The sequence below is a fragment of the Notamacropus eugenii genome, chromosome 5 (assembly GCF_028372415.1).
Source record: "Notamacropus eugenii isolate mMacEug1 chromosome 5, mMacEug1.pri_v2, whole genome shotgun sequence".
NCBI classification, from domain to species: Eukaryota; Metazoa; Chordata; class Mammalia; order Diprotodontia; family Macropodidae; genus Notamacropus; species Notamacropus eugenii.
The window spans coordinates 338,948,492-338,962,233 of NC_092876.1; the positions used below are offsets into that span (position 1 = coordinate 338,948,492).

The 13,742-nt window shown below is 40.5% G+C and overlaps 1 protein-coding gene across 4 annotated transcripts in view; it reads right to left on the bottom strand.

The window, feature by feature from the left end:
• The window catches only part of KALRN (kalirin RhoGEF kinase), a 963,226-nt gene that overhangs the window by 245,823 nt on the left and 703,661 nt on the right, over positions 1-13,742 (bottom strand). For 2 of the 4 annotated variants that reach the window (XM_072616705.1, XM_072616703.1), the window contains exon 35: positions 41-1,383. The exons of the other annotated variants lie outside the window; for them this stretch is intronic. In XM_072616705.1, the coding sequence (XP_072472806.1) occupies positions 1,280-1,383 (104 nt within the window). In that variant the 3' untranslated portion in view covers positions 41-1,279. Of the gene's footprint in view, positions 1-40; positions 1,384-13,742 lie in introns of those variants that run through there. 4 annotated transcript variants of the gene reach the window in all.

Genomic DNA, 13,742 nt, shown 5'->3' on the forward strand with positions numbered 1-13,742 from the left:
CTCACCAGGAAGGATTTATAAATCACTTTATAGCAACAGCCTGCTTTCGAATCATTTTATTGGAACATATTCAAGTAAGTGACATGTGCAAACAAGACATCAGCGATTCTTCTCAGTCATGCAAATGCCCATATCGCTGTGCACCCCTGGATTCTTGGTCAAGTACAACCCCCCAGGGTTCTTTCTTGAGCCAGGTGCGATTCTAGAGCATGGGCCTTTGCTTCGAGGGATACATGCCTCTGCAAAGCTCAGGGCACTGGACACCGCACTTGGTTTCTCATCCTCACAATAAGCCTGTGAGACAGCTGAAGTGTAAACTTTTGGAAACACATGGGAACACCCCCCACTAACCTAGCCATGGAAATGAGTGCTGAACCTAAAAGAAACAAGGCCTGAGCTAGTGAAAACAAAGCAACGAGTCCATAAAATGAGGAAATGGGATTAAATGAGTGACCTTTGCCTCTCCCCTCCTCCTAGTTGAGTTTTCCTTGGGAGGCAGGATGCATCTCTGCCTTTCCCTTCTGTGGAGAGTCTTTCTTGGGGTTCTGAGGGCAGGGAGTGGGTAGAGAGGAAGAGGTGGATGTCTTTGAGTATATTTGAAGCTAAGAGACAATGGCAGGGGGAGCTCTAAACACAGGGATCTGGATACAAGGGGAGGCAGAAGAGGGATACTAGAAAATACAGGTGGATTGATGCAAATAGATTTTCTATGGCTGAATGATTTTGGCAAACTTTTGGTAAGGCTAGGCTAAGCCCTTCTTCTGCTCTGCCCTCATGGCATTTCCTCTACTACACCACAACCCCTTTTCGCATTCTTTCCCACTATATGAGAGGAGGCAGGCTTGGTCAGAGTGATGGACTGTCCCCTAGCTTCAGGAAGGTTAACATGAAGAGGGAGGACGAAGACCTCAGAAATCTCCTCTTCATCTCACTGACCCACCCTCCCGCTCTGCCCCTCACTAGAGTGGAACCCTGGACCTGGATGGGGTGGGATGATGGTGCTGAGGGCGTGTTGGGCCATGTAGCCTGTCTCTGGTCCCCAGCACCTATACCATGTCAAGCTTTGTAGAGGAAAACCTCAAATTGCACCCAGAGACATAACAGGGGACCCACGGAACAGGGGAGCCCACCGGACGAGCCCACAGCCCAGGAGGGGCAGGCTCTGCCTGGAGCATGTTTCCCACCAGGCATGTGGCTGCACCCACACCAGCCCTGCCGGGGCAGTCCCAAGAGGAGTGGGTGGTGGGAGTCCAGGCGGGAGGTCCCAACGGCGGCACGGCTAACCCGGTGAGGCTGCAGGGACAAGTCCCAGGCTGTGCGCTAAACGTAAGTGGAGAAAGGATCCCCAGGTCCCAGGTGCCACCGAGGAGCAATGCTGTAGTCCTGTTAAGAAAAGGGCCGGGGCTCTGTGATTTGCATATTATTTTGCATAAATCTGCATGAGATTCAATGAACCTCACATAACACAGAATAAGATAATTCCTGCAACCTACTGCAATTATGGTTACCTAAATATTTACAGCAGGACACATGATAAATACACAGTATATTTACGGGGAGCAGGGAGAGAAGTTAGTGGTAGAGGAGTGGTTTGATGTATGGCTCTATGGGCACCTTCCTTTTCCCTAGGAGGACTCCTCTCTATTTCTCCCCTCTGTGTAGTGTCTTCCCTGGGACTCTGAGGGCAGGGTGGAGGGAAGGAGTTAAGAAGGATCCAACTAAGTGTGTCTAAGAACCCAAATGGGGGTCTTTGCTAACCTCATTAAAACATCTGGCTAGCCTGAATCTCTATTAAGTGTGTCTATACCTCAGACCAGTTCTGCTTAGACAGAGAAGGAGGAGTACTTGCTTCCTAAAATTCCTTAAAGCATGAGCAGAATTCTAAAAAAATTGGGATCAACTTAATGTAAGATTCTTTTAGGAGCTATCAATGTTCTAACCCATGTATATGTTTCTTCTCAGTCTTTCAGGGACCCACACACTCCTTAGTCTCCACTAAAAAGAAAAGTGTTCCTTAGATGAACTGGGTTGTATTGACTGTTTATGCTTAAGAACTTATTTCTGAGTGGATTGTTTTTCCATATATATTTTTGCCCTTACTAGAAAAAAAGATTTTTGAAAAAAGAGAGTTTTTCCCACAGTCATTTTCACATTTCTAGGTCAATTTGTCTTACAGGTGTTCTTAGAAAGGCTATCTTGAGGCCTACAGTGCTATAAAACCAAATGCAATGGGTGGAGATGTCCTCTTGTATTTGTGGGAGGCAGAGCCCTTGTCCACATCACTTTCTTAGTTAAAGTTTAACAAGAGGCCTTTATTAGATCTGTCTGTATGTAATACTAGATGATAGGAGCGAGTGAGTGAACCAGAAACCTAATGTATGGGCTCCAAACTTAGGTTGAGTGGTAGATTACTTGGAAGAAAAAGTATAATTCAGATTCTCATCACTGGAAGAGCAAGCTGTGCAAATGAAAGTTAGACTCTTTTCTCTTTGAGAACAGAACATGGTAGAATCTAAATCTCTGAGTTATGTGAATATTTTTTTCAATACCTCCATTCCTTACAACTTCATTTTCTCTTGGGTCTAGTCTTCTTTCAAGTGTGCTATAAACTTTTCCCTCCTTGCCACCATTTCTTTGTCAGTCCTCAAAAGAAAGGGCTACCATGACTCTTCTGTTAGATGGGAAGTTCCTTTGGAATTCAGTTTTCTCATCTCTAAAATGATGAGCAGATGTTCTCTGTTCCTTCTAGCCTTAAATCTACAGTCTTACGTCTCTGAATCTCGATTCTAGGTAACACAATATGATAGAAAGAGCCATTGTGTGGGAGTCAGATGACTTGGCCCAGGTTCACATGCTGCCTCTAATAATTACTATCTGCCATATCACTTACCCTCTCTCAGCCTTACTTTCCTCATCTGTAAAATGAGGGAATTGGATACTTTCTAAAGTCCCTTCCAGCTCTAAATCTAAGATCTTGTGATTTGGGGGGACTCAAGTCCACCTTACTGACTGGTTTGCAGGAGCCTTTTCTCCATTCCCCAAGCTATAAACTTGGACCCAGATCAATCTGAATAAGTTTTGCCACCAGGACTAATGTCTATCGCACCAGAGTCCTGCCAATCTGACGTCATTGAGAAAAATGGCAAAGCGGCCCTCAAATAAACTCCAATCTTTCTCTTTAATGACTGAACTTTGAATTTGTCCTTTCATGTTTTCCGTTTCTGTCTTCATCATCTCCCTTAATCTTTTTGTCTTAGTTGGGATTTACACCATAGCCCATGAGCCTCAGAGTGAGTTCTCTTCTGAGATGTTCATTAGAGTTGGCTGAATAAGTAAGTTTGGAGGGGATGGGGTGAGACAGGGTCAAACTGCTTTATATTCCTATAGGGTGGGGGCACTGAATCTGGGGTCCAATGACTTTTAAAAAATTTGATAATGATAGTTTAATATAATTGACTAATATAATATAATGGATTTCATTTTGCACATTTAAAAATCATTGTTCTGAAAAGAGGTCCTTAGGTTGATTTACCAGAATGCCAAAAGGTAAAGAATTCTCTGTTCTAGGGTACCATTTTGGTATCTTCCATTGCCCACACAACTACTCCAGAAATAAGGATAATGATGAAGATGAGGTGGTATAGTGGAGAGTACATTGAATTTGGAGTCTGAAAACCTTGTTCTGAATGAAATTTATATTCCTAAACGTATCACTCCCCTGCTCAAGAAGCTTTAGTGATTCCCAACTTCCTCAGGGATACAATATGCTCACTGCTTGGCTTGGTATTTAAAGTCCCTCATTGTTGGCTCCTTCTTATCTCTCCAAATAGATGACATGCTCACACTCCTGTACATCTGACATTTTGGCCAGTGTAGCCTACGTTATTAAGTGTGTATGAGAGTCCTTCTCCCATCTTTCTACTTCTGCCTGGGGCTTGCCCATGTCTCAAATGATCCCCCTCTCTCCCTCCAACTCTTGGAATGCCGAATTCCCTTCCAAACTCAAGTGACATCTCCACTAAGTAGCCTTTTCTGATTGCCCCAGTTATAAATGCATCTCTTCCCCACCTCCCAATTTTTTAATATTGCTTTTGCATTTTTATATTAGTTTCTCTATGTATGTGTAGTTTCCCCCAAGTAGGAAGTAAGCTCTTTGAAAGCACAGATTTTTATTGTTGTTGTTAAATCTCTAGTACCTATCAGGTGGGTATTTGGTAAACCCTTGTTGAGTTGAATTGAATTGAGTTGAGCTAATTCGATTGGTTCTATAGCCTTACTTAAGTTTAATTTTCCTCATCTGTAGATTCTGGAGGGCAAGGTCTATCTTATTCCTTTTTTTGTATCCCCAGTGCAGTGTCTGGCACATAGTAGGTGCTTGATTAATGCTTATTCCTTGACTGACTATAAAATGAGTAAGAACATTATTTTCATGACCTACCTTCCAGGGTTATTGTGAGGGAAGTCACTTTTTAAACTACAAAGCACACTATAAATGTGGGCATCTAGGTGGCACAGAGGATACAGCACTGAGCCTGGAGTATGAGAGACTTGAGTTTAAATCCAGCTTCAGACAAATGAACTAGCTGTGTGACCCTGAATAGGTCCCTTAATTGCTGTCTGCCTCAGTTTCTTCCTCTGTAAAATGAGGATAATAATAGTACTTACCTCCCCAGACTGTGGTAAGGATCGAATGAGATAATATTTGTAAAATGTTTATCACGGTGCTTGGCACACAAACTTCAAAGCATTATATAAGTGTTAGTTATGATTACTATGTCATAGGTGGATCACCTCCTGTAATGCTTTGCATTGGTGCCATATAAATATTGGCTAATCTTCTTAACTAATTAAGGAGAGAAACAGTGAAACCCTGGGATAGTCCTGCTTTTAAGAACAATCTATTCCCTTCTTTTTCTGTTCTGTTTTGTTCTGTTTTACATTCACTTGTTCTTCTGCCTTCCCCTCATTCCCCTCTGCTTTTCCATCTGCTCAGTGAGTTTTTTGGTGAGAGTTCTGAAGCCAGGCAATGAGTGAAAATAGTGTTTCGATCATGCAAGCTTTTATCTGTACTCATTATTTTCTTTTCTGGTTAGAAACTGCCTTATTATGAAGGAATGTCTCTCAGAAAACCCTCTTGGTGGCAGTGGCGGAGGAGGCATTTAATTGGTTTCTTCCTATTTTCTGAAAGCTTGATGCCCATGGGATGATAAGTGACTCTGTATGTGGCCTCCAGAATTGACTTCAATGTCTCCATGCCACTTAACTCCTTGTAAACTTTCTTTTGAGAGCTGCTCATGCAATCACACTGAGCTGGGAACAATGCAGCTTTTATACTGTGCCCACCTATTCTATCCTTCCTTTGGGGTAAGCCAGCACTGCTCAGGAACAGGAGAAACCTTTGGCAATCTCCTCCATCCTACTTATTCTCTATTACAAAGAAGTCTAAAGAAGAAGTCCTAAATGCAAAATTTGATATCGTGTCTCTTGAGGCGAAGATCAAGTGTAAAGGTAAAGCCCTCCCTCTTGGTGTATAAGTGTTATCAATGAATGTTGGGTCAACTCAAAGTGCTATCATTATGTAACAAAGGAAAGGGAGTTGTGCCAGTGGGACAAGAGAAGAGACACCATCTATCATTCCTACATATACTTTCATGGATTCAAATGCTCTTATTTCCAATACCCTCCCCCCCATCTCCTCTCAGTGATTGGGTTTTGACAATCCTCTACTGAAATCTTCCTTGACTTTCTTGTTTCACGCTCAGGCTTGGTGACAGAGCCATGCCCCCAATTATTCAAATGAGAGAATGTTAGTTCTTGTAATAATAATAATATAAAATAACATAATATAACATATACATAGCATATAAAAATACATTTAATATAATATAAATATTATAATATGTGTTATATTATAGTTATTATATGATATAAAATACTACATAATATTTTAATCATTATCGTTATTATCTCAACTCTTGGTCATTTGGGTAACTTTTCCTAATCCAGAGATTGTAGGGAGATTGTGTAGTTTAATGGATTGAGACCAGAGGACCAGGGTTTGAGTTCCAGATGTGGTACCAGCTAGTTGTATAATCTTTGATAAGTCATGTAACCTCCGTAAACCCTAGTGGATAGAATGGTATACTTAGAGTCTGCAAGACCTGAGTTTGAATCTCCCTTCTACCATTAGCAAATTACTTAACCTTTCTGAGACTAATTTTCCTTGTCTGTAAAATATAGATTATAATACACATAATACCTGACTTTTAGAATTGGTATGCTGCCCAAATGAAATTAGGAATGTATAGTGCTTTGCAAACTTCAAACCATTATATAAAAGCTAGTTATGATCACTACTTCATAGGTGGATCACTTCCTGCAATAATGGCCATTCTATTCTTCCCCATGTCTGGGAATGGGGGAGTAGGAGCACCTGCATTGTCTTCAAACTCTTCAGAAGGAAGAGGCTAGCCTCTGGAAGTCAAGGGAAGGCAGGCTAGCCATAACTCAGGCATACAGTTTATACCAGGGAGTGCCAACACTAATTCAACCATAGCCTTGCCTCAAGGCTTTCCTCAAATAAAACCAAAACATGATGTCCAGGCCTGATGACATCTCCTCTTCCCCCTTCCCCACCCTAAAGAAGGACACCTCCTGCTGAGAGTGTGTGAAGCACCCATACCCACGCTCCCACCCACCTGTACAGCACATACACACACACACACACACACACACACAGATTTTCAAATGTGGTCTCACATGTATATGTACATATATGCACATAGCTGTATACACATGAAAAGCACAGATACATAGGTATACATACATACGTATATAAATTAATCCAAATTTATAATATTTATTTACAGAATCTATGTTATGCCCAGTTGTGTGCTGTAGAGAGTGCTACACATGGCCCCTATCCTCAAGGGGAGACCAGACTAACCCACATGGAACAATTAGAGAGCATTTCAAGACAGAATATAACCAAGCGCAAAATGATGTGGCACAGACCACTGTGATAATGCGACTGATAAAAACAACAGGCTTCAATGACACGCTTTGTTCTCCAAGACTTCACTGCTGGAGGTAGAAAGAGCAGAGAAGACACAGGGATGCATTCCAGGAATCCAGATGAGGGGTAGGGGTCACAGATACAAACAATGCCATTAAAAACTAACCAAAATAATACCAATGAACTAGTAAACATAAAATATGCATAAACTTGGGGAATTTGGGCAGAAGAAAGATAAAATGGCAGAGAGGAGCATGGGGAAAGGTTAGTAAAGAGGGATTGCAGATGAAGAACTGGAAGGAATCTTGGAGACAGCTGGGTCTAACTGCCTCATTTTACAGATGAGAAAACTAAGGTATAGAGATGTCAAATGTCTTACCCAAAGTCACACAGAAGTCACACAGCTACTAAGTGTCTGAGGTAGGATTTGAACCCAAATCTTGATGACTCCAAGTCCAGTACCCTTCCCACTACAGTGTGCTACCTCTTGGAGCTGTGGACCAGATCTATTTTAGGGGAGGGTGGTCCTAGGTCCTAGAAGAAGCAAGTGATGATGGCATATAGTACACACACTCTCTTGCCCCTTGGCTCCCAGAAATAGACCTCCAGAGCTCTGGTTGGGGAGTAGTATGCAGTCAGTTTAGAAAAGTTTGGTGGGAGTGAAATTAGAGGGGGCTTTAAAGGCCAGGGAGAGGACTTTGACCTTGATGTGGCAAGCAGTTATCATTTTAGGTTCCTAAACAGAAAAATAACCTTAGAAATAAAACAAAAATCCTCAGGATTTTGGAAAGATTATTAATCTGGCAGGGTATCGTGATTAACTTGGATCACATACTTTGGTGGAGGACCTGGGATTTTGAGTTTGGGTTTGATTTAGGTTTTGTAGGCAATGCTCTTATGGGAGAAAGAAATGACTCTACTATATATGTGTATATATATATTATATATAAATTATATTATATAATGACTGAGGCTCAGGTATGAGATATGTCTATAAAGCAACACATTTTAAAGATGTCAGAATCGATGAAATTGCCTTTAGTCAGAAATTCACAGGATCATTGGATCATTGCCTCAGAACTGAGAGGGACCTTAGAGACCTTCATACAACCCTCTTATTTACAGATGAGGTCCAGACCGAGTCCCAGAACAGCTTATTTGCTCATGATCAGACAAACAGAACCGGCAAAATTGATTGAATCCAGATCTTCTGACTCTAAATTGGTCAGACTAGACACTAGACCAGATCCTCAGCATTGGCAAATTTTCCTTTTTAGGTCTGGTTTTGATCTTTTTGGCACAGCCAAAAGTCATAGACAAGTCTGGTGAATAAAAGGGGAGTGCTCAACTCACATAATAGCATTTGGGGATTGAAACTATCAGGTGACTGTAAAATTATTCCATTAAGCTGCTAACACAATTGCAGTGGTTATAGATAACCAATAAAATATGGCTATGACCAGAGACTGAGGAGAACATTATTTATGTCATCATATTTACATGCTATTGCACAGTTCTATGATTAAATGAACTAATGAAGACTTTTTTTAAAATCATAGGTATAAGTCAATATGTTGCATCTTCAGTTACAGAAAATTCACAAATTGTTTTTTAAAAACTCAATTTTAAGTCAGTTGACAACTTCACTTCCCCACAGAAACAATGTTAAGTATAATAATAATACATGTGTCATGCTTTGATGCTTTCAAAGAGCTTTCAGATCTATGTTCTCATTTTGATTTTGACTCGGTGGAGTTTTGGAACAAGAATTAATGTACCCATTTTACAGGTGAAGTGAGTGAGGCTCTGAGAGATGAAATGGCATTCCCATGGTCTTGTAACTAGTAAAATGGCAGCACTAAGTCTAGAACCCACATTCCTGGACACCTAATCCTATGCTTTCTCCATTCTGCTATTTTGATTCATATTATATTCTCATACCAGCCCACACAAAGCGAATGCAACCTCTAATTTAGTTGAATTACAAGTTTTGATGAGAATGGTAGGAAATAATAATGTTGTAATACTAAGAACTCAAATACTGAATATGAAATGACTTTTTTATCTTGGAGCTTGGTACTTGATGAAAAGCAGTTTATTTAAAAAGGATGAAAAAATAGCCAGATAATTTATGCAATTCCTATGATTTCTATTTTAAAGGGCATCACAGATTGATGACATTCATTCTTTCTTATGTCTAATTACACTTTAAAATTTTTGACTTTCCTTTTCTCTGATACAAACGTATTTACTCTTGTATTTGGTCTTATTTAAGGTAATTTTTCTTTTCACTTCCAACAGGCACAAAGAGAGGAAAAAAGAGAAAGGAAGAAAGAGATTCAGGCAGACATATATGGAAAGAAAGCTAAGTTTCCCAGAGGTAACTGGATAGGACTTGGAAGAGGAAAAGTATGTAGCAAGGGGGGTTAGATATATTCTCATATGTATATGTGAGAAAAAAGCAATGAATAAATTTGTGATCAGTAAAAGACAAAGGAAAGGGAAAAGAAAGGTGAGTGGCCTGTGTGAAGAGCACCACAGAAAGGAAAGAGACTTTGTATTTCATAATTCCAGACTTCAGTCATCTGCCTAGTACCTCTGGTCCAGAAAAGCCTGGTTGCTTTTTGTAGGAGCAGCCTTGGCAAGGGTAGAAGGAACAGGGAGGCCATTTGTATGAATAGGATGTCGGCAAATCATGGATTTGTAACTCACAGAATGCCTAAATTCTATGCAGTTCCCTTATTTTATGTGTATACTTTTTGTGTATACCCACATACATAATATATGCATATAAATTATATATGTAATTACCTTAATTTTGCCTCTTTCCACCTAAACCTTATGGAAACAATACACTTATGTTATTCCAGCTTGCCTATTTACTTCCAACAGATTTTGCTCTTCTGTTAGCATTTTCTTTTTGGGTCTAGTTACATATCAAAAAATATCCTTGAGAAGATATTTATTGAAATTACAAAGCCATCAGCAGCACCCCAAGTCAGTGGTTTGGGCTTGATTTCTCTGCAAATAGTTTTTGCTCTGTGCACAGTCACGTATCATAGAGCATCACTGGAACATTTTCTCTGTAGGAAAACTTCAAAATAATAATAGCAGTTAGCATTTAAAGTTTACCTTAAATGCCACTTTACATGTTACCTAGCCAGTGAGGTAAGAAGCTATTTGGGGATGATGGGAGGGGACTGAGACTTTGAGAGGTTAAGTTACTTGCTCCAGTCATAAGGCCAGGATAGGATTTGAACTCAGGTATTTCTGACTCCAAATCCAGTGTTCTATTTACTACAGAACCTAACTGCCTCAAAAGTGATACTTTCTTCAGATTTTCCTCTTCTTTGTAGAGATGGGTGACTCACTATAGGGACGGAACTTTACATACACTGCTGGACTTGCTTCATGTCTTGGTTAATGTGGCTGAACTGCTTTTTTCTACCTCTTTTTTTTGTTTTGTAATAAGGGATGGTTTGCTGGAATAAGAAAGGGATACATTCTGAAAGAAAGTGATGTAAAAACAAAACTCCAGAAGATAAAAGTTAAATAAAAATATTTTTAAAAGTCCTATTTTCCCCAAACAACAAAGAATAGATTTCTCCAGCTAATGGATAGAATAAAAGAGGCATAAGCATTTTAACACCTTTCGGGGATATGGCAGCAGTTTTTGGAGGCTCAGTGGGTAGAAAATACCTAGTTTCAATTAGACTTCTTTTCTCTCAAGGTTCCTAAGATGACCTTTTCCATTCTGGTTTTTAGAGTAATTTTCCTATAATATGCTAAATAAATCTTGAATATCCAATTAGATGTTCTACTTTTACAAAAGGAAGAAAGAATGTAAAGACATTTGGAGGTGATGAGAGTACTGTCTGTTCTTTTCTTAGGAAATTCCCAGAGCCCCCATCTCCAATCACCTCTAATCTACTGAGGAATATAATCTCTCGTCTATAATGATAGAGGCTATCTAAAACATAATGGTGGGAAGAGGTATGAAGCAGGGAGAACAATATAATGTTCTGATTTCTTTGAGAGAAATGAGATGAATTAACTCTCTTTCAAAGAAGGTGTTAAGTTTTTAGAAGCCTGCCTCTCTCCAGATAATTAGCTAAAGGAAATTGGGTAAGAGATTTTCAAGTACTCTGAATAAGTTCCTAAGAGGGTATATAGACTAACTTCATGGAGAGATGCCAAATAGGCAAGCAAACTGCTACGTCTTTGTTAGAGATGATCAAAATCCTAACAAAAGCAAAAATGGTGAAATTTTAATATTTATAATACTCAAGTCAATATAATATTCATAGATATGTTTGACTTTGTAAAAAAGAGAAAAATTGCTTTTTAAAAAGCAGTGACTAAAAATCAATTTGTGGAGAAAGGAGAGAGGTTTGGAAAGGCTGTTAGCAGTAGAGTAGGAGCAGGAGATAATCAATAATAATGATAGTTAACATTTATAAAGCATTTTACAGCTTACAAAGCACCTCATAACAACCCTACAGGAAAGAAAGCATCTCATTTGACACGTGGAGAAACTGATCCCCAGACTTACCTAATGTCCCACCGCTATAATCAAAACTGGAATTTGAATGCAGGTCACCTGAATTCACGACTAACACTTTTTCCATTGGGTTACACTGTTAAAAGGACTAATGGGAAGTTATGAATAAAACTGGATAGCACTCATCTATTATGGGCTAAGGTTACAGGGTTCTGTATCTTTTAGCATTTTTCTAGAATGAGAATTATTGCAAGACTCTCAGTCAAAGTCACCTCTCTGCCACCCCTCTGATGCAGACCCCTGAAGCTAAAATGTGTGCACTAGCTCAGGACAAGAAATTTTTTCAATCTGTCCTAATCATTCACTTTCCTATGGCCCCAGGAATAACACTGGCCCATCCCCGATGGTCCCCATCCTTAAATCTCCCCCTACATACCACAATACTAAATACTGTATGTAAAGTGCTTTGTAAACCTTAAAATGCTATATAAATGCAGGTTTTGATGCTGATGAATAGCATTGTTAGGCATATAGAACTGCCTGCATGCTGCTAGACTGGCAAATAGATGAAGCCCCAACAGGAATTGTTTACTAGGAACGGACTGAAAAAAATAACCGTGCACCCATCTTAATGACCTGTTATTGCGAGGTAGGTTTTTTCACTCACAGATAAAAATATATGTCATTTTGGAGCACATATGTACTCAGAAGTAGTCCAAAGTGAGGGATAGTCTTAGCTACAAAGCCAATCTGTGGTTTTCTCAGCTATTTTCATAACAAGTTCATCATATTTAAAACTGGGAAAGATCCCCTAGTCTGTATTCATTTTACAGATGCAAAAACTAATTGTCTTCCCCACCCCGGGTTGGGCAAATCAAACAAAGAGGAACAACTGGGATTTGAACCTAGCTTTGCTAATTCCTTTCCTCCTTGCCCGCTCTCCTTTTAGCAAAAAGTCTCCACCTGCCTGGGGTTTCTGAAGCTGCCACATTTCTCTGCCTTCCCGGAGGGACCCCAGCTATTGCTTCTGGGGAAGTTGATCCTAGACAGCCCCATCTCAGTGTTGCCAGCTCCCTCTGCCCATAGCCTTTGCAGGACTGGTTTGTCCAGCTCCGACAACCTCCTTGCTCCGTTTCTAAAGTAATTTTTTCCCCTTCTAGATTCCTATAGGTAAGAAAAAAAAAGATTAAGGCATTTGACTTTTCCAAGAGAAAGCTACTTTGGTACGTAAACCCCTTTCTGAAGTCTGCTGCTCTGGCTTTCCTTGCCTATATCCTAGCTGCTGGGTTTCTCTTTTATCTCCATTTGATTCTGGAATCCTGGTACCCACTGTTCCCCCGAAAAGAATGTGACTATCTGGGAGACATACTCACTTGTGCCTTGCTCCTCTTAGAATGCTTCCAACTAATCCGCTTTAACATCTTGGCTGACTGTCAGCTTCTCACTCCTCCTCCTCCACCAGAATTTAGGAAATAGAATCCAAATCTAAGTCCTCAAAGCAGCACGCTCAATGGCTGGTGTGACTTTACCAGGGGCTCTGGCTGGCCCCAGGTGCAGCTGACCGCCTTCTAGCAGCTGGGGCCGTTTCTGCTCACTCTGAGGCAGAGATCATGTTTGCCACCTCCAGGCACAGTCAAACCTTCAGTGCCAGATTGGGGCTTTGACTGGAGAGGCACAGAGCCTCTGCTTTGGGCAGAATCACATGCACACCAAGGCCACCTTGTGAGTCACTGGCACCATGCAGTGAGAGATCCAAGATGGGCATTAATAATGAGCAGCTGACCTTTCTCTTCTGCCACACCAGAGATGCTAGGCAAAGCTGGAGCCACTGTTGGCAATTTCATTTGGATGGGGTCTGTGCTGCTGCTCCATGTCTACCATTACTATTACTATTTGTTCTCTCCCAGAAGGAAAAGACAGGCTGAGCTGGTGGAACGAATTCAATGTTCTTAATGCAAGGAGCACTAAGTCCAAGGTTCACTCTGCTCTGACTCCCAGCCTTGGGAGGAACTCAGACCAGTAATTAGCTACTTTTGCTCCTAGGCAAATATCAGAAATTGTGCCTGAGATAAGTGGCTTAGTGTGTGCCTTTAGTTGAATAGAACCTGGGGGAAGGAGCTGTTCATTTGGTAGTTCCTACTTTAGCTAAAGATTCTTTCTAACCGGGTACTAAATTCTGCCATCTTTAGTCCCTGAAGGATTGTAAGTGCTGCTAACACCCTCTAA